This window comes from Thermobia domestica, chromosome 3, assembly GCF_964235325.1.
Source record: "Thermobia domestica chromosome 3, izTheDome1.hap1.1, whole genome shotgun sequence".
NCBI classification, from domain to species: Eukaryota; Metazoa; Arthropoda; class Insecta; order Zygentoma; family Lepismatidae; genus Thermobia; species Thermobia domestica.
In genome coordinates, this window is record NC_137456.1 from 159,650,774 (window position 1) to 159,671,751 (window position 20,978).

A 20,978-nucleotide genomic window follows, 5' to 3' on the forward strand; every position below is an offset into this window, starting at 1 on the left:
TATGTAGATATTGTAAAGGTAAAATAAGGCAATCCTTGTTTCCCATTTGTCCCCATCCGATTTGCTTCAAATTTGGCACATCAAAAGTAAACAGAAAATAAATCGACATGTGTTTTTGTTTATGTGGCAATTGCTTGTTTATCTGTCTGTTTGTACCACGCTAGAGTGTGCAATGTTCAGTCTTTGAACTTGAACTTTAGAGGGTAGAAGCAGAACACACTCGAAGTTCACTGTATTGATTATAACTTTTAGGTAATCTATCTATTGGTAAAAGCTCACTATTTTAACACTAGCCGTTTCCTACTTATCGCGTATTTTATAGTATTTCAATGGGGGCCTTCAACCCTTACAATATTTTTTCACATAAACAAAAACACGTGTCGATTTCTGTTTACTCTTGGGGTGCCAAATTCGAAGGAAATCCAATGGCGACAATTGGGAAACATGAATTGCCTTATTTTACATATACAATATCTACACACAATTTAATTCGCTTTGATCCACTCCTTCTTGTACTTCTACGATAATATTTACTTTTTTAGGAAGAGGCCTTGGCCCCAACACTGCTTCTCCACACAAACTAAAAACACAGGTTCGCTTATTTTTGCGTATTGTCTCTGGAAAGTTTCGTTGCAATTCTCCGTATCCTTTATTCAATTCTGATGTATACTGATTAGCACTCTTGATAATTCGTAATCAAAGGTTACTTAAGTGTCTGTGCCTCACCCAACTACATTTTAGGAAAATACGAAACACATATTACCTCATTTTATATACACAATATTTGTTCACAATTACATTGACTTCAGTCCACTTCTTCTTCCGGTTAGGGAGTCAACTTTCACAATTTTGGGTGGAGGTTTTGCACTCTAAAACAGTTTTTTTTTCGCAGAAAATGAAAAATAAAACGAATGTTCGTTTCCTTTTTACGTATTGACCCTACACAAAATTTCGCTGAAACTCTTTGACATTTAGGCACCTCTGACATACTGCTATTAGCAATTTCGATATTTCATGATCAAAGGTTTTCCGGAGTCCGTGTCCACCTAACTTTTTTTCAGGAAAATATGAAACGCATATTCCCACATTTCGATTCTAGAATATCCGTGCACAATTTCGTTCGCTTCTGTCCACTTTTTGGTTTTCGAGTCTCGAATTACAAAATTTTGGGTGGAAGCTTTTGTCACATAAAAGTGTTATGAAAACTTAATAAAAAATAGAATATAAAATTGAAAAAATTTCCGTGAGCCGGGTTTGAACCCACGACAAAAATGATTTTAATTACTAACGAGTTGTGTTAGCACGCTCGGTCAGGAAGACTGACAATAGTAGGTGCTTCATTTCTGTTATATTTATGCTACGTGGGGAGCAACGAATAACTTCAACTAATTCGAACCACGTATTTAGCTCCTATGGCTAGGATCGAGCGTCAGTAAAAAATATGCTTCTGAACACTGGTGAACTTGTATACGTTTTACTTTCAAAAAATCCATTACCCTTTCTTTTTTATTTGTTTCTGTTTACTTACCTCAGATGAGTACCTCTAAGTGAAAAAAGAACTTCAGGAATTTTTTGATATTAATATTTGTAATTGCAATAATATCATTAGGATTTATACTGCTACTTCGCTTTCAAGATACGCATCCTGTGAGTTTTTAGAGGAGCTTATTACCGGGAAAAAATACATTTTTGAATCACTGTAATATATAAATTATTATATTAAAAATGGGTGTAACTATGTGTTAATGATCATCATGGGCAAATTGCAAAATCAAATGAAATGACTCTTGGTATATAGGTAGGCCTTAATCAAAACTGGGATGTTATCATATCACTTTTATTATAATAATATCTTAAGGGGATAGTGGGGATCGAAATTTTTGCAAAAAAAAAAAAAAAGATTATTTTACAAACCGTTAAACTGATGGACCTGAAAATCAGTATATTAACTCTTCATTGAAAATGAATAGAACGTCTCATAGCATTTTTTAACTTCTTCTTTAGGAGGGGGCGGCACTTTCTATATATTCAAAATTGGTAGTGTGTTGGTTTGTAAAAATAATCGAAAACGATCGATATTAGTTGAGAAACAAATTCAGAAACAAATCGAGAAACAAAAAATACAGTGCTTCGCATCATAGATCCATACATGCATGCCATACGGTTTCTACTATAATAATTGTTGAAGCTTATGTTTATTATATGGAGCACTTACGGTACAGGGCAATGAAGCAATAAAGTTGTGTGAAAAAGACAAAATTTGTAATGTACGCTTAATTACACGGAAATTTTAAGTTCGGATTATACGTTGGTCTACTTTCCTTGACTCATATTTCATGATATCGACAATTCAAAAAATAATTATATCATGATAATTTAATTGAAATTCATCGTAATTTGCCCATGACAAACACTTTACAATTTTATATCGTAAAGGTCAGATCAACCGTTACAAGAGGTGTGCTTGTAGAAATTCTAGCTCCGATGAATTAGAATTTAACAATCTAGTTTTATTACAAGTATAAACACTTTAGTCAGTAAAGAAGAGGCCGTGGATCATGTGTCAGAGTTGACGATCACGGTTTTGGTGGGTGGTTGGTTTGTGGGTCAGAGTGGATCAGAGTGGGTTGTAGTGGGAGTGGGTCACAATGGGTTGTGGGTCAAGTTGTCTTTGACCCATACCATCACCGCGTCAGATAGTTCAGTGCTCGCGGTACTGAGTTCGATTCCCGGTGGGTGATGCTTTGAAATCATGTATGTCCTCGACGTATCTGTATTCGTGTCCCTGTCGTTCAGGGTTACTGGAAATAACTATAAAACGAGTATTACTAAGTACAATACAGACATGTTACGGAGATAATTTCGGTGAATCAGAAAAAAAGTGGTCTGAGGCACCAGGTTCCAGTTAAGGGTTTGAATTACTCTTGACGCCGGTTCCTCCTTCATGTCCTTGCGTTTTTTATGTTTTTTTTTTTGTTTTCTAATTTAAATTTGAAGTCTCCCGACTATGCTATTTTATCATGACCGAAATCAGTGTTTCGCCGTTTTGGTAAAGGTGTGCAATTTGCTACACACACGAATGTTTTTGACTCTTAGTTAACAGAGCAATCTTAGCGTACTGGCGTGAGCATTTGTTTCGTAATTCAGGGGTCCAGGATTCGATTACCGCTGCAGTAAGTTGTGTTTATCAACTACAATATTCACACTTCTGATGTGTAATAAAATGAGTAATATTCAATTTCTTTCGATCTTACAAGTTAAAGTGAAAACAGCTTTCTTCACAGGAGAAATACTGCACTAGGAATATGACGTCACATGTTGGTCTACAAAGTTAATTCGTACTTTATGAGAAACTAATGTGCTTAGCAAACAATACCAAAACGTCATACTTAGGGCCTAGTATGATTCATAAATGATGTTCTTTCCTAGCAATTATTCCGAACGTCTTTCACTATTACATATACTGCTAGAAATAAAAATAATAGTATTTTCATTCGCCATTTCCAACACGTTCCGTATATCCGTTCAACCAAAATTTGTTAATAGGAACTATTTTTCTTTATATTCGTATGTATAATTTGTTAAAATATTCACATAACGCATACATAATCCAAAGTCTTCTATCCAAAGAAAGCGTGTTACTATGTATCGTGTTGAAGACAAATCCTATTTAGTTTCTCTTTAGGCATCCAAAGTTCCGATATTAATATTGTCCAGAAGCTGGCACCTTCTTTCTCCCCAATCCTCCTCCTTTCCTTTCGTACAGTAAACCTCCGAAAGTATCTCTTATCCTTCCTTTTTTCTTTTTTTTCTCTCAACTTCAGTATACTTATTAACTTTGCAATGGGACGTAATATTGAGGTTTTAAATCTTCATATTTTCCATAAGTAGAAATTTTGCTTTGTATATACTTAAACACAAACAAACTATTTGCTGAGCAAAACAATATATTCACATTGAAAAACTACATACGTGTTAGTTGGCAAAACTGTAAAACGTATGTTGTTTTTCAATGTGAATATGCGTTTTTTCATGAATGTGTTTTTTAATGTGTTTTTCAAGAAAATTAGGCCAAACTTCAGATAAGTCGGGATTTTGCTAGAGTGTCGGGACTTCCAGGACACACCTATACAACTAACCAAATTTTAAACGAAAGTGTTCCACTAAAGTTTCATGTAGAAACTATTCTACTGTACGTGTTAAGGAAAATAACTGAATATCACTGAACAATAAGGCATACAATAAACTAACTTTTAGGATATGCAGAAATAATTATAAAAGCTTTGCACAAAAAGACCTGCACAGACCAAAATAAATTCAATGATACAAAATACAAGATAACAAAATAGTGAATAAGATTTAGTCTACAAAGCAATTGTTACTTAAAGAATTGTCATACAGTATTTCGAGAGTCGATATAAGACGAGAAATGTTTACGATACTTTTCATCTCCACGCGATTCTCATCTCCAAAGCGAGACGGTAGTTTGAGTTAACCTTGTCCCGTCTCGAATATAAAATGTTATTTCTCTTCTCATTTTTTTGTTTTGTGTTAGAAACGATATGAGAAATTCCTCTTCTCTGGGCAACACTAAACAAAACCGAAATATTCTTTCCAAACATCACGTTTCTTGTTGTAATGTTATGCCCTGAGCGATAATAAGCTCCTAACTTTTAATTTTCTGTGAGACAATTAATATTATTAGTTTTATTATTATTATTACTATTATTATTAATGAAGATTTGATAGTTCAAGAACACCCTAGTATTTATTATCTGAAGATAATAAAATTTGTGTCATCGCTGATCAATCGCCACCAAAAAAATTATAAAGTAAAAAAAAGTACTGTATCTGATTCGATTACCTTCAGATTACTTGTCGAGCACCTTGATCACTGAACCACGATTACTACGCAGTAATTGATTCGTCTTTAGTTTTTTTACGCTTATAACAAACGCCCCGTATTTGATTCTAAATAAATGTGTTTTGTATTTTGTTTTTAAACATTCTAAAATGTTAATAATTTAGTGAATACAGTGATATAATGCCCTGCGAGTTCTCAATTACATATTCCTGTGTTTTGCTAATCAATTTGACTATTAAACAAGCTACTGTTTTGAGCGAAAGAAAAGGCTCTTTATTTAGGCGACCCGCAATAAGTAACGTTTTAGATGATGGGTTTAGCGTTGTGGTTTCCTCATCCGACGGTCTTGCTTCGATTCTCCCCTTCGCCATTTACACTTTTTAAAATGTTTCATTTACAAAGCTTAGCTCCAGTTGGATGCTGCTAAATGAAAGGTAATCTCCAGTGGAGAAATTCAGTGATGATATAATCCTGAAAATAAAGGAAGAAAAATGAATGGAGAAAACGAGTTACAGACTTAGTTCTGTTAATGGTTCTAAATTTGATATTAACCGTTAATTCCGTGCATTTTCAACTGTTGTTTCTTGACACTTTATTCTCCTCTTTTCTCCTTGTTTCAATATGTAAATTTTCACAGCTATTATACAAATCAGAAGCCCTCAGTTATATTTGCAACTTAAGGGGAAATACGCTTAGTACGGATAAGTTCTCCAAATTGTTTGAGAGTTATCGAATTTTGCATTTTTTAATATTTACAAATAGATTACTGCATACCAATATTTAGCATTTTCAAAAGTCAATTAACAAATAAAGTAATCGGACAATTTCTTCCTTCGGACTAACATTACGTATCAATCAATGTCGCCGGAACGTAGTAGCTCATGTCCTGTTAGAATTCCAAAATTTTCATTAGAGGCTGGCTTCTTCTCTGGAATGATCCATCCATACTCTAATTGATTTGCAGATAGGGCTACTGTTATTAGTTTTAAAACTAAGGGCAAGGTTTTGTGTTTACTTAAAAAATAACCTAGTACAGATACCGCATAATCGATCCTTATATTATTTGATACGCTATGTATAGTCATTTGAAGTAAGTCAAATTATTTATGTAATCCTTCGTTTAAGTTAATTATAAGATTATTTAAGTCCCCGACTGTTATCTTCTCATCGGCGCCTCTGCTGTCCGTTAAGTTTTCTGGTACTGTGCAAAGTACAAGTATAAAAAGGCTCCCTTTTGTCATTTCGTCAACCAGCATTTCACCTTACTCCTACTCAATAACACACTTTACAATTTGTTCTTTTAACAGATGGGGGCAACTTCATGCTGCTGTTCTAGCTGCTCTACCAGGCGTTATTCATCTTGGAGAGGGCGATAGTCGGGTTACCTAAATCACGGATTTTGTACCTCAAGAATTTATGTGGCACACTGTACATTGCCCGAAAAATTGCTTTCGAATATTTTATATGAGTGGTAATTAATATGGCTTGAAAATGATTATTCATATAAAAAGGAAAAAACACCAGTCTGTGGAAGATGGTCAGTACAAGCAACTATTATAATTATTTCACGTCATTGTAGGAGAACTTGGTGAATCTGCCAGATAGGGCTAGAGTGCATCTGTAAGTACGAGATGGGGAAAAGCGATAATTCATTTGAAAAAACGCATAATAGCTCGCTGCTATAAAGAACAATTTTATCGTGCTCGTATCTATTGTTCAACAAATATGTTACTGTGGGTTCGCAGTGGTTCAACGTGTATTACGTTGTTTGTATTATTTTCAACATATTATCATACCTTACATAACGCTTCAGCCAGGAGTAATCGTATTCACCAACTAATTATGGAGTGTGCTCAAATCAGTCCTGGACTTCATTTTTTAAGAAATATGCAGAAATACGAATTTCTAGAAATAAGCTCTACATGTTTTTTTTTTTATATAACCACCTGCTAATTTTAAATATTTTTCCTGATCTTTAATTAATGCTTGGATGACGTCGGTATATAAATATTTATGGGTACCCATAAACTATTGAAGGACAGACCGCTTGATGTTTTCATCCTTGTGGAAATGATCTCTAAGGAGTCCTTTTAGTGGTAAAAAACCACTGAAAATCACTTGCCACTAATTTCGGACTATAAGGTGGATGGCATATTAACTTCCAGCCGGTTTTCTGCAGTGTTTGCTTTGTGCGTTGAGTGATATGCAGTCTGCAAAAGCAGAACTCACTCTGTGATCAAATTAGACATTATTTTGTAGATTCACATCATGCAGAACACAACAATATTATTCACTGTTGAGAATAACACCATAGAATAAAATTTCCACATGAATAATTCCAAGTTTGTCCTAGAAGACACTTACCAACACTTTACCTGCTACCACAATTGTTCGAATTTTTTTTTTTTTTTTTTTTTTTTTTTTTTTTTGTTGCTAGTGTGTACGAGTTACTTATATGCTCTTTTCGTGTCTGGAATTGTATGATCCTTTGCTTCGTAACATGTGATGATGCGATCCGGGAATGTTTTGTCATTTTCTTCAACTCAGTCCAGATCTCCACTTGTGTGTGTTGGTTATATACTGAATGCTCTCTAAACACTTCATGCATTCACATTTCGTAATGCGAAGATCATGGATTAGGTGCTTGCTGTTCTTAACAAAAGATTACAGGCTTTTACAGTGAAAAGATGGATGATTAATGAAAGCGAATTATTTTAAAATTAGATTTTGTTTCCTAGCCCGTGAATCAAACCTGAGACCATTGTGTTCGAAAGGCACTAGCAGAATCATACTTATTGACTTCTATTATTCTCTTAGCAAAAATTAAAAAAAAAAACCTAACACGATGAAATATTTTCTAAAACTGTAATATTACATTAGAAAGTTAATCCTTTGACGAAACGGAAAAGTGTACTTGATGAATATTAGAACGTAGATCAGCTGGCTAGTAGGTAAGAACGATACGTACCTCCGAAATATTTACGTGCTGCAATCCTGAGATATACTTAATCATTCACTTTCATATTTCTTTCTTTCTTTTCTCTCTTTTTTTGTAACTTTAACAATTTTTGTTTTCACTACTTGTTACATTTTTTGTTAGGTGTTGCGTAACATGTATTTGGTAACGTAATATATTGTTTAATCGTAACAAGATTCACGGCTTTGATAGTTGTTATAAGATCAATTAAATGATTAAGTGAACTTATTTTCTTAAACTTCCATTCCTGCAAAGGAAAAATATACTATTTCGCGAAAAAGATGCGTTGTTTATTGTGACCGATAATATATTTCCGACTCGCCTGAAAATTTCCGAATGTCTAGGCCTATTTGATAGGAAACGTGTGGAACATTTTGTGTTATTTGTTTTACGGCAACAAAACCTCAATACAACAATCTTCTTGACTTGCAAGATGTCACCTTGCCGCATAGGATTAAACGTCCGTAAACAAATTTCAAATGTTTATGGATGACATGTTTGATCGAATACTTTAGGTTACTTTACGCCAATCTTTCTTCATTGGGTATTTAAGTAGCGTGTTTATTATTATATACCAGTTTGTGTTGTTCTTTTTACCTTCTCTTCTTTGCTCTCTCTCTGCTTGCCTTTGGAAATAAATATATATGACATGTACACGTGTCTCTTCTGTGCATCCTTATATAGCCCCTATTGTCCCAATTGAAACCACGCCTGCATGTATCTGTTGAATAGTAAATATTTAAAGTTATGGCAAATATGTACACCATACTTATTGTTTTGCAACAACCCATTTTTATATTCTTGCAATTTAGACCATAATAAATAAAATATATGCGAGTGTCTTGAGAGTGCATTCAGTGCATTATTATATCGGACTATGAATAAATCGATGGCATTATTTGGGATCACTGTCAGATAACTCAACTTTTTACCTAAAACATGAGTCTAGTTCATAAGTTAATTTCTGTTGCTCTAAAATTTCACATAATTCCATGATCGTTGCATGATTAGTTAATAAGCATTGATATAATTAGGAAAGCTGACCAATAATTTACATTTTATTTCTAGTGTCAAAAATAAGGCAGAAATGACATATTTCGAAGTAACCCAGATATTTCGTTTAGATCGTTTCAAAAGAAGACTACGAGTAATGCGAGACTCCTTGAACATAGCTGGTAAGTAGAACAATTGTGCTAGTAGAACACGTATAGAAAAAAACTCAACTTATGCTTGCTTGAAATATGCAAGTACTCATGGAATATACACTTTTACGGAAATACTACATAAAGAATGGCCTCACTTCTCTAAATGAATACAAAGAAAGAAACAGGAGTGCAAGTGATTTTACGTGTTATTATAACTATTCAATACAATTTTGAATAAATAAAGTACATGAATCAACATTTGCACAGTTTACAGAAACATAAATTACTGATTAAATGCAATGCTTTTACTATAAAATAGAAAAGCGTTTGCAACGTTTCACTCTAATTTAAGATATACACAGTCGTGTCATAAGTTTTGTTACTAATTTCAGTGAATTCGTAAGATCAATTAGACTACTGTCAGCAAAAGCTATGTTTATATTACATTGAATGGTAGGTATAGTGCACAAAACTGTTTAGGCTGGGTTATTCAGTCCTGTAGTGAAGACGAAGTGAAGGATCAAAGAAAGTCGTGCCGCTGTAATTGCGCTGCACAAGTCCGCCAAATCTCCAGTGGACATTTTCATTCTAGTCCCCCATTGAAAACTTCTTAAAAGTTTGATATTGGTGCATTAAGCTAGTTGGTCGAAGATGGAGCTAGAAGCGGTCTTGTGTGCACTTTGAGGACCTCTACAGCTTTGAAAGCCATGGCCGAGGGAAGGAAAATGAAATACCTGTCCTGAATCCTAAAAGAAGATCTAAAGCTGGGGGCTTATGAGAACCACAGCACAGAAATTAACACCATTTTTAATATCGAAGGTGTTACTCCACAAGAACGGCACACACATCAAGTTTTCTTCACTGATGGAAAAGTATTCCCGATAGAGGAAAAATCATCCGGCAAAACGACAAAGTTTATGCTCACAACAAGATGCAAAGAGATCACCCATCCATCTTCATTCATAGTGTGGTTGAGCAATGCGTACGACAGTATTACCCAAGCAATTTTCCGAGCAGACCAAGGCAGCAAACTACCAGAGAGACGTTTTGGGCAAGGTGGTCAAGCCTTTGTATGACACACAGTTTTTAGAAGAACACTGGATATTCCAGCAAGACTCGGTGCCAGTACACAAGGCTAAGACAACTCAGCGTTGATTGGCGAACAACGTTTTTCACTTCATTGCCGCAAAGGATTGGCTTTGTTGAAGCCCTGTTCTTAGTCCTTATGACTATTTCACGTGGAACGTTTAAGAGTAGTCCAGGGATCTATCTTAATAAAAGTTTAACTAGTTCTCACTTTTTGATATGCCATATACATGGATTTCATGGCTCAGAATTCAATTTTCAACCTCTTAACACCTTGAGCGTTCACTATGGCACGACGAAAAGCTATTGAAATTTGAGGGCAAATCTTATATATCAATTTACTTTTCCCCTACCTTCTTAAATTATTGCCAAAATTTTCTAATGGTATCTCCATAACGGTACGTCATAGACAAAGATATATCCAATAAAAGCACGTATGAGAGAGAGAGGCTGATAAAACAGAGGGGAAGTAAAATGGCTGAGTGTCAGCACTTGTATCTGTACACTCTCCATCTTCTACCATCTGACTCCCACGATATTATTCCTTCCGAATGGAGAACCTCAGTCATGCAGAAACAAAATATAAGAAGTTGGGGATTGTTGTAAACTGCGATTATTATTAAATTAAATAATATAATTATGATAAATGCTTCGTCGTCAGATCCTTGGAATATCTGAAAACGTACATCAGACGATGAAAAAATGAAATAAAATCTTTAAGTTTTACGTCCCACAGTTATGCCGGTTAGGCTAAAGGACAGGGTGATGATGAGAAATGAATGAAATAGTGGAATGAAGAAATTGAGAGGAAACGGGAGAACCCCGAGAAAACCCACGGCACGGTGTTGGTCCACCACAAAGTCCTCACGGCGCGAGCTGGGATCGAACCAGGGAGCCCTAGCACCGGAGGTGAGCCACTGAGCGACCGCGCCCCCATACTTCTGTCATGAATATTGGGTATGTTAACCTTTCACAACACTTAGAAGAATTAGAAAAGTATACTGACACGAATTCAGCTACACATGTTAATATGAGGTGTATTCGCTTAAAAAGAGAAGAAAGAGAGATAGGTAAGATGAAAATTTGGCGGCCGACAGGTCCTCGTTTCGCAGTGATTGTCGTCGTTATGTCAATCAGGTCTGGTGTCACAACCAGTTAAAATCGTGTAATGACGTATTGATTAGAACTTTTTCGCTCTTACAACTGATCTTTTCATTTATTTTACTCTCGTTAAAAAAAAATGAAATGAAATCTTTGAGTTTTACGTCCCACGGTTATGCCGGTTAGGCTAAAGGAGACGGTGATGATGAGTAATGAATGAAATGGTGGAATGAAGAAAATGGGAGGAAACGGGAGAACCCCGAGAAAACCCACGCACACGGTGTTTGTCCACCACAAAGTTCACTTGGCGGGAGCTGGGATCGATCCCGGGACCCCAAGCACCAGAGGTGAACGCTCTACCACTGAGCCACCGCGGCCCTTTTATTCTCGTTAAGACTACACTGTGTTGGATACAGACTATTTCAGTATAGATTAGTAATTCCCAACTTTTTCATATCACGATGCCCTTTTACCGTCTTACAAGTGACCCTCTCAAGTACTCTTGGTTGTTATAAGCTTTTTAAGTAGATTTTAAAATCTACCTACTGTAGAGATTTCACACAATCTATCAATACACATGGCAAAGCAAAAGTGCTCACCATCCTTACGTATTGAGAACGGATTCAGAGAGAATGATGAGACTTCGAAGTGATCTTAGACATCAGATCGTGCTATCAAGCATCATGGCGGAATTTTTGATTGGTATTCGAAATTTCAACTGCAAAGGGAGTCATGTTACATATTTTAAGGCTAGAAGTTTACCAGAAATACGGTTGTGCGGTTATTTTAGCTCTTAAGCAAGTCATTTCGGAGTCACCGCTTCTGAAAATTTCCTAGTTATGCCTTTAGGGGCTAAGCTCGCGTTTCGTGGAGTCGAGTGAGATTTTTGCTGCAAAATTTGATTACTATTTCAGGGCACTATGCTAATAAAATTATTTTAAAATAATAAATTTTCGAAAAGTAGGCATAATACTTAAAGCACACTTCTTATTGTGCTAAATTTAGAATATTTTCTGCAAGCCTATGTTATTGGTTGTTATTTGAGTCAATAATGTATTGAGAATGGTAATATTTTGGGCGTTCAGAGTACAATGGATCCAAATCTATCTTCAATAAAGTTCAGTTTAGCTCAGCAAATGAATTCTATTTGAAAACGTAATATCTTCGCAATCAAGACTCCAAAACAAATGTAACTGTAACCATGCGAAAGGGCGTGGGATAGTTTCATATGACAACCGCTAAATAGGGGTGTCAGTAGGTCAGGAGGGCAACCTCCTCCATCACCACTCTGGTTTTCAGATTTTGGGGGCAGTAAGGCAGTTTTTGAAAGCTCTTGATAAGCAAAGTCCAACAAAATATGCTTGAGGTCCTTACACCGAATAAATACTAAGAACATATATATGATTAAAACTGGAGAGCTGCTTAGGCCCAAATTCCAGCATTTTAAGCAGGCCCGAAACTCGAAAGTAGAGCCACCTTTGGAATCCTTGGACCAAACAATATACAAGAGAGCAATATAGGCCTATAACTCCTTACGACAAATGAAAATGGATTATAACTGATCAAAATCCGTATTTATTCGGTGTAAGGTTTTCAAATTTTTTGTTGGACAACAAGAGGTTTCTAAATCTGCATTACTGTCCCACAAATCTGAACTTCAGAGTTTAGGGATGATCTCCAAACGAATGTCCCTCTCTAGTGGCAATTATATAAAATTCTAGTCTGCATCTTGTCATGTACTTTTTCTTTTGTTCATTTCGGATTCGTGGTTGTGAAAATATGACGTTTTCCATCGGTGTATTCTTTTGGACACACTCTGCATTTATTTAACGTAATTATGCATCATTGATTACGGCATTCGGAGCTTGACTTGTTAATCATTCCCACGCAGTGTACACAATATAATGTTAACATCTTAAATTTAGGGGCAAGAAGGGGAAATTAGCCCTTCTCCCCCATTTCATCAATGCCCTTGTTTAGTGGTTGTCCTATGAAACTAGTCCGCACAGTTTCACGTGGTTTTTGTTTCATTTATTTCGTACTCTTGGCTACGAAGATACTACGTTTGTTGAGCAGAAGAGAACCTTTTTGAAAATGTACTTATATCCCTTGTGATCTCATCGCCCCATATCTAAAAATATTTTATAAGAACTGAGTTGGAGCCAAATTTAGCCTGCATCCCAAGTTTGTTCGAAACGCATAAAATTAGTATGTTTCGTTTGATTGATTACAGTCTTGCATCAGTAGCAAGGCTATATGAGACAAAGCTTTTTGTTTAAAGTGGGATGCGAACCACTAATATTGAAATTTTACGTCGAATCGCAATCAAAATCTATACAACAAATTCCGGCGTCTCGTGCCTCTACCCTGAAAATTAAACCGAAATTGGCGCCCTGTAGTGTGGTGCATACACACATACAGACGAACAAATTGAGATCAAATTGTTCCACACACTGACGTTTGGCACTGATGTTACAAAAAGCACCACGTTTTAATGGTTAGTTACGCGGGTGACTGCCATATATTGCGCTTTCTCGCCTGGTCCCCTCATGTAAGTTACGCCAAGGTGTAAAGTTTGTAAGAAAATTTAGAACTAAGGTGGAGGTAGAGGGACGAAATAAAATTTTCATAATATAATGAAACATATATTGTTGATACAAAGTTAATTCTTACCCGAAGTTTCCAGTTGCATCTCAACCACATTAGAAGCAATTTCCGGATCAACACTTTTACCATTTGTTTGGGTTTCGAGCTTTTTAAACAGCATTGTATTTTTCATAATGATTCTTCATCTTTGAACTAAACCAACCATTTCTTTCTTACACGTTTTGCAACGAGCTCGTAAGGTCGTTTTCTTATCTGATGGAGTTTCAGTTACTTTAATAGCTTCGCTCCAAATGACCTTCTTTTTTCTTTTATGTAAAACTCATGTTAAACGATTCCAGGTTGTATGGAGACTGAGAACCAACATGTACTGTATCAACGAATGCCTGCGATATTTTAATTTCAGAAACGCAATTTATCAAATAACATTTTCTTTGTTTTCTGAATACAACATAAACATTTGTTCCTATGATAATTATTTTATTTATTTTTAATATCAGTTCTACAAGTAGTCCAACATTCGATTTCGACACTTTTGCGCAAGTTAACTGAAAAGCATTTAAACGATACAATATACTGTACGTTAAAAATAAAAGAAAAAAGAGACAAAATAAATTGTAGATCACCACATTGACCTGCTGAAGCCACGAGAAATCAAAACATTCACATAGGAAGAAACTACTTTTCTGAATGGGGAGCACTTTTTGACAATTTTCTTTCTCTGTCATTTTTTTTTTTTTTACAAAAATAAAAATAAACATATGTTGAAAACAACTCTTAAAAATACCCGTGTTTAATACAAAATGTTTAAAACGTATACAAAATTTGGTTTAAACAAAATTAATTGTTTAAAACAAGTTGTAATCATTTGTTTTAAACATTTTGTTTTAAAGAAAACAACCCTGGAATAAACACATCTTACCATTTACTTTCGGAAACTCGACAGAGATGGTGCTAATGACAAATTGCTTTCAAAATCATCCTACAACTACTCACCATCTACCATATACTCCCCCTTCAAGTTTGAATAGAAGTGACAACAAGTCGTCGTTATATGGATATATCAAACTCAAGTTCTCCAGGGAGCCGCGGAGAATCAGTGGCAGAGCGTTCACCTCTGATGCATGGGGTCCCAGGTTCAAACCCTACTCCCGCCAAGTGAACTTTGTGGTGGATAAACACCGTGTGCGCTTGTTTACTTGGAGTTCTTCCGCTTCCTCCCACTTTCTTAATTCCACCATTTCATTCATTTCTCATCCTTACCGTCTGCTTTAGGCTAGGATCTTGCAAGGATCTTCAGAGATCCTAACGGCAGTGTTTTAATAATCGTTTTTATACACATATAGGCGTACAATTAACGACAAAAAAACAGTTAAAATTAAGAAACAACGAAATCGCATTATTGCGGTAGACAGTGCTAATTTTTCATTAACGTACATTTTCGTTACGAACAGTTTGATTATGAATTAATTCATTTTAAACTTGCCACTTCAGAAACTTTACAATTGAATAGAGAACGTTGCCTGGCAGATATACCTTCAATTTTACATTCAATTTTCAGACTCCTCAACAAACTGAATTGAAGTTTTTTGAAATGAGAGAAGAACCAATTACTTGATTATTTTTCCGACTTTAGTGAACGTCGGGACGTGGCGCCCCTATCACCCAGTTCCTCGGAACTGATCGTCTAGGAAGGGGCTGTGCAGGGCAGATCCCTCGCCATCCAAAACCTGTGATCACCAATCTACAAAGATAAGTCAACGAGGTGAACTGCTTTCTCTGGAAGCCAACATCGCTATGGCCTGGTTCTGATAATAGGAAATGTGATTTGGAAGACTTACGGACCCGTAGCTTCTGAGGGAGGAGTGAAGTGTATCCGCACCCAGCAGAAACGGGTAGAGTGCTGACATTAAGGGCTGGTGGGCGTCTTGAGAAGTGGATGGTCCTTGGAAATCTTCTTTCATCCTACACGGGTGGGTTCCACAAGTTGTCGCTAAAATTTGATTGCCACATAGCACATCTGATAGAGCATCATGAGAAACGAACATGAGCAAAATTTAAGATGCTATGGACCAGAAGGATGGGAACTAAGGGGCTTCAAAATTTGAATATCCAAAGAATTATGTCATGGAGTTATGTACGTTTAAAGTAAATATCTTGAAAACGATTAAAGCAATCAAAACAAAAAAAGTTGCACAATATGATGAAAACAAAATTCCCTATAGAAAAACATAAACAGTGTTGCCATAGATGAAGCTGTATTGCCAACTCAGCATAAAAATATTTTATTATAAATAGCACCATATACAAGTGCGCACAGATTTAAAATGCACTATTATCACTAAACATAACAGTAAAGTGTAGTGGTACAGTGTTGCACACTATTGAAGCTACGTGTGCTGAAAATGTACAATGGAGAAGTTTGATATGTGGGAACAAAGGGTAATAAAAAATGCATTAGACAAAAGTGAAAATTTTGCAATAGACTTCGGTAACCCCGATGAATAAGCAGACATGCATTGCAAAAACAAAATGATACACGCGAGAAAAGAAACAAGTGTTTTCTAATTCTGTAAACTGGTTCTCCAGGTTATCTTATCAATATTTGGAATATTACTTTCTTACTTTATGTCTTTCGTGTTATGTGACATATTCTTTTACTTCCTCTCCTGTATACCATATGATTATGTTTGTACACAGTAATATTACCATATTCACATTAAAAATATAATTATTCGATTACTACCTCATTTCGGTTTTAGTCGGACCGGATAGCGGTGCGGTCTAGAATGCTGGACAACCAACATATTAGGCATCGCGGGTTCCTAACCCGCCTCGGAAATGTTTGTGTTGCACTTTTCACCTTACATTTCATTGTTATCTTTCTCTTTAATAGTCATTAGGATCCAACTTTACTCTCCTATCGAAGTTGAAACAGGACGTAAAAATGCCATAACTCAATTTCGTTTTTCAAATGCATCAATATTTTGTGACATTGCTGACATTTTGCTATGTTATACTATCTGTGATATGCATTGCAACTAAATTCATAGTATGAGACCCAGATTTCTTTATTACCATCTGTTACCAAATATCTGACTTTTCCATTGTACATTTTCAGCACACGTAGCTCCAATAGTGTACAACACTGTACCAGTACACTTCACTGTTATGTTTAGTGATAATAATGCATTTTAAATCTGTGCACACTTGTATACCTAGGTACAGTGCTATTTATAATAAAATATGTTTATTCTGAGTTGGCAACACTGCTTCACATATCGCAACACTGTTTATGGTTTTCGATAGGGTATTTTGTTTTCATTGTGTTGTGCAACTTTTGTTTTGATTGCTTTAATGGTATTTAAGATATTTAGTTTAAACTTACATAATTTCATGACATAATTCTTTGCTCATGTTCATTTCCCATGATGCTCTATCAGATGTGCTATATGGGAATCAGATTTTAGCGACAACTTGTGGGACCCTCCCGTGTGAGATGAACGTGCACCCAACAACATGATAAAAAAAATCCACATACTCCTTTTTGTTGGCTGGTGGCGTGTATCTTTTTATTCGACAATTTGTTTTTTAGTTCCATTTTCTGTTTTATTCTTTGTTTGTTCTTTCCCAGGGCCAAGCGCTTCTTTCGACGAGAATGGTTAGTTACACTCCATTACCCTTGACCGCATTGGTTCCACACTGATCCTACGGTGAGGACGTGCTTGGGAAGATGTTTATGATTATCATCAGTAGCAAATGTCCTAAAAGAGGTCATTGAGTTGATTTTGAGTTTAAGGTCCCGTTCAACAGCAAGGCTATATGAGACGTAGAACTACTTATTAACATAGAATCCGAACCACACGAGTATCAGCCGGGAATCGAACCCTGGTCTCCCACACCAAAGGCGTGCACGCTAAGCGCATAGCCACGAAGAAGCTCTATGTCCTAAAACGAATTTTGCCTAAAAATGTACTACTGGAAACACTGAATCATACAACTGTGTCGGTGTAGTTCATATGAGTCAGAGAGCAGGACAGCAGCGTAAAAAATAGATAATCTCTTATAAGACCATACATATTTGTTTGTCAAAGAGAAATACAACTCAGTAAAACATTTAATTCCAAGTAATATATTCGTTTGTGTTCTTGAGTGTAATGCCCAATATTCATCCATTAAAAGTTGACACTTTAATCATTTTTTATTAATGGACACATGGTCTTCCATCTATCTTTGAAACTCTCGACAAAAGATATTAATGAAAGCCCTTTTTATATACCTGGTCTTCCAATTGACAAACTCTCAACAAGAATTGATAACTGACCAATAAGAAAACGAGAAATAAATTTGTAAATTAGATAACGTTAATTCGAAACTATTTTTCACAGTGAAGAATGGAATTAGAAGAAAGATAGAGAAAGATGCAGAGTAATTTTACGTGTGAGAAAATAAAATAGAAATATATTCATAACAATAATGATATTTGGAAAACTTATCAAGATTTCAAAAAAATGGAAGAATGATCATAATAGTAGGATAACATCAAGAGCAAAATTATTATCAAAATATAAATCAAAATAGGAAAATATCATGAGAACACGGAGTCAATGTTATCAGAAATAAAATCGAACAGATTGGAAAAAGGAAAATATCATTAGAAGTGTCTTATTTACGGTAAAATAAACAATCTTTATATTTGATAAGCATATATTGGGTTGAGAGTAAATGTCGGATTTACATTCTATAATTTAAATGGCAATATTGTTCCAGAAGGTAGAAAGAAAATCGAAATAGCATTTCTTAAATAACATTACCTAGGTATATAGTAATACCTCTACAAGATATTTTGTAATTGTAGCTCCATTTGGAAAATGTGAAAAAGAATGCCCATTTCAACGTAATAAAACAGAAATATAGTCAAAATCTTGTAAATGTGACGAAAGGATCATTTCAAGCCCCTCAAATTTCTGCTGTCATAAATAAAAATGTAGCTTCAATACTAATCTGCAGAAATTCCACTTGCCATCTGCATTTATGACTGGAGTAAGGTTTGTATTCATTTTTCAATAGTTGGTTTCAACAATATGTTGTTTTCTCCAATCAATTCATCAAATGTTATAAATAGATTTAAATTGAATTAACGTAAGTCATAGGTGTGTTAAGGTGCTTTTCCCTTTAGGCTATAATTTGATCTTTATATTGAAACTAAACCAAATCATTCAAAAGTATTAATTATACTTTACATTGTGTCTATTTTATACGACATTCACATACAAATATCAACTATTTGATCCGAACTAGAAATTAAAACCTGATTACAAGAACAATACCGATGCCCACTATAGTTAATTATGTGTTTGATTGCTTTAAAATTGTTCATAACCTAATTCATTTCTTTACCTTGCAGTATCAATTGGTGGAGTGATATCGCTTTTTATTGGAGCCAGCATTACCAGTGCAGTAGAGTTGCTGTTTTTTCTGTTTCTTCGACCAATCTTTCTCTGTTGTAAACAAGCATCAAGAAGGAGAATAAATCCAATATATTAACTTGTTTCTAAGTCAATCAGCTGAGTGTGTAAAAGAAGTATATAAAATTGCATTCATCATTATGTTATGTAAACCATTTGAAGGATTCCAAGTGTTGATTCACATGAATTTACCTATATGGATTCAAATATAAGTTAAAAAATGACTTTAATGATGCATCAGGAAGTATTGGAATATGTGTTGCCATGGATATTTTCTTCCAACGTGTATAATTACCTTGATGGGGTACATTAGCTTCCGCAGTTTAATGACATTCCTAAATCGATGATAAGAAAATTAATCTTAAGTAACAACTAGCCTAGCCCCCACTGAATGTGCAACCGTTCGAACAATGGTCTTGCTTTAGATGTTCATACAGTTGTGCCTAATTCTCCAACATAATAATGGCTAACTGTTGTCCCTTTCCTGAGGTGGATGTGCACTTATCTCAGGTTATTTGTGTGCGAGTCCAGCGTTGTGTGCATTTTGCTGCGCACATGAAATTTTAAAAGTAGAATCAAACAATGACTATACTGCTTATTTGATTAAAGAGAATCATTCTAACAAGCAGCTTACAGCACAAGGCAGGATCAGATCCGACTCAAACTTCGCCCAGAGGACACATAATAAAAAAGAAGAAGGAATGCCCAATTTTAGCTACCCATATCCAGAAACACCGGAGATATGCTCCGCAACATAACGCACCACGCAACAATATGATATAAGGTAAACGTCGCAAGATACTAATTTATGTCGAAAACGGAAAGGATGAGCAGTACCAAATGATATTAAGATATTTGATATGCTATAACACCAAAATGCCAAGGTAAAATGCAAAAGGAAAACCAATTATGTAACCGCGAAAAACATGTGTATAAGGTGTAGACGGGACGAAAGGTGGAAGACTCGGGTAAAACAAACGTGTTTTCGAAGGACAGAATAATAGGGCAAGACCCCACGACTTTGGTATGCGACAAGTAACTGCAACAGTGTCTGGGCACGAAAGTGCACCCGCCTTGACCGATTATGCCTTTCGAGGATATTGGGATTCGGTTTGGAACAGTGGAAACCATAGTTGCAACCCGCGGTACGATCGCTCGTTTGGCGACTACCTAAACTACAAAGGATTATCTCTTATGGAACAGTAATTCGGCAGTTCGCTCCGGAGTGTAGTAACTATCATCTTGGATGGGTGATCGAAAGCACGACCTACCTGGGATTGAAGCCCACTCCTGGACAACGTTTCGTACGTTTTTGTTCAATTGTCTTGCTGTTTCGTGTAAACAAAGGGCATTTCGGCCCACGTTTGTTTAAACAACACTATCTGAATCAACACTATTTGAGCTTCCTGGACAATGTATTTCAATTGATAAGAATAGATTTTTGTTGCTTTTCCCATTACCCTTTACCATGTTGGTTCTACGCTAATGTTACAGTGATGATGTGCCTTTATGAGTGCCTACATGGGAAAATAGCGTTATTTCTCCACTGAACTGTCCGTTGCGATGTTGTATGGACCGCGTTCAATTTTTAACGTCTTTCAAATAAATTCACTTTTATAGATAGAAGGGTAGAGTAAGTAAAAATGAAGTATTGTAATTTCTGTAGTCTGACAACTTGTATTTAAAGACAGTAATGTTCATAGCTCATACACAAAATCTAATTGTTCGATTGA

The 20,978-nt window shown here is 35.5% G+C and overlaps 1 protein-coding gene across 1 annotated transcript in view; it reads left to right on the forward strand.

The window, feature by feature from the left end:
• Positions 1 to 19,442, forward strand: part of LOC145680841 (uncharacterized) — a 175,655-nt gene extending 156,213 nt beyond the window's left edge. Inside the window, exons 13-14 of the mRNA XM_081751947.1 lie at positions 8,910 to 9,016; positions 19,185 to 19,442. Coding sequence (XP_081608073.1) covers positions 8,910 to 9,016; positions 19,185 to 19,324 — 247 coding nt within the window. The 3' untranslated portion in view covers positions 19,325 to 19,442. The remainder of the gene's footprint in view (positions 1 to 8,909; positions 9,017 to 19,184) is intronic.
• Positions 19,443 to 20,978: the final 1,536 nt, after the last annotated feature.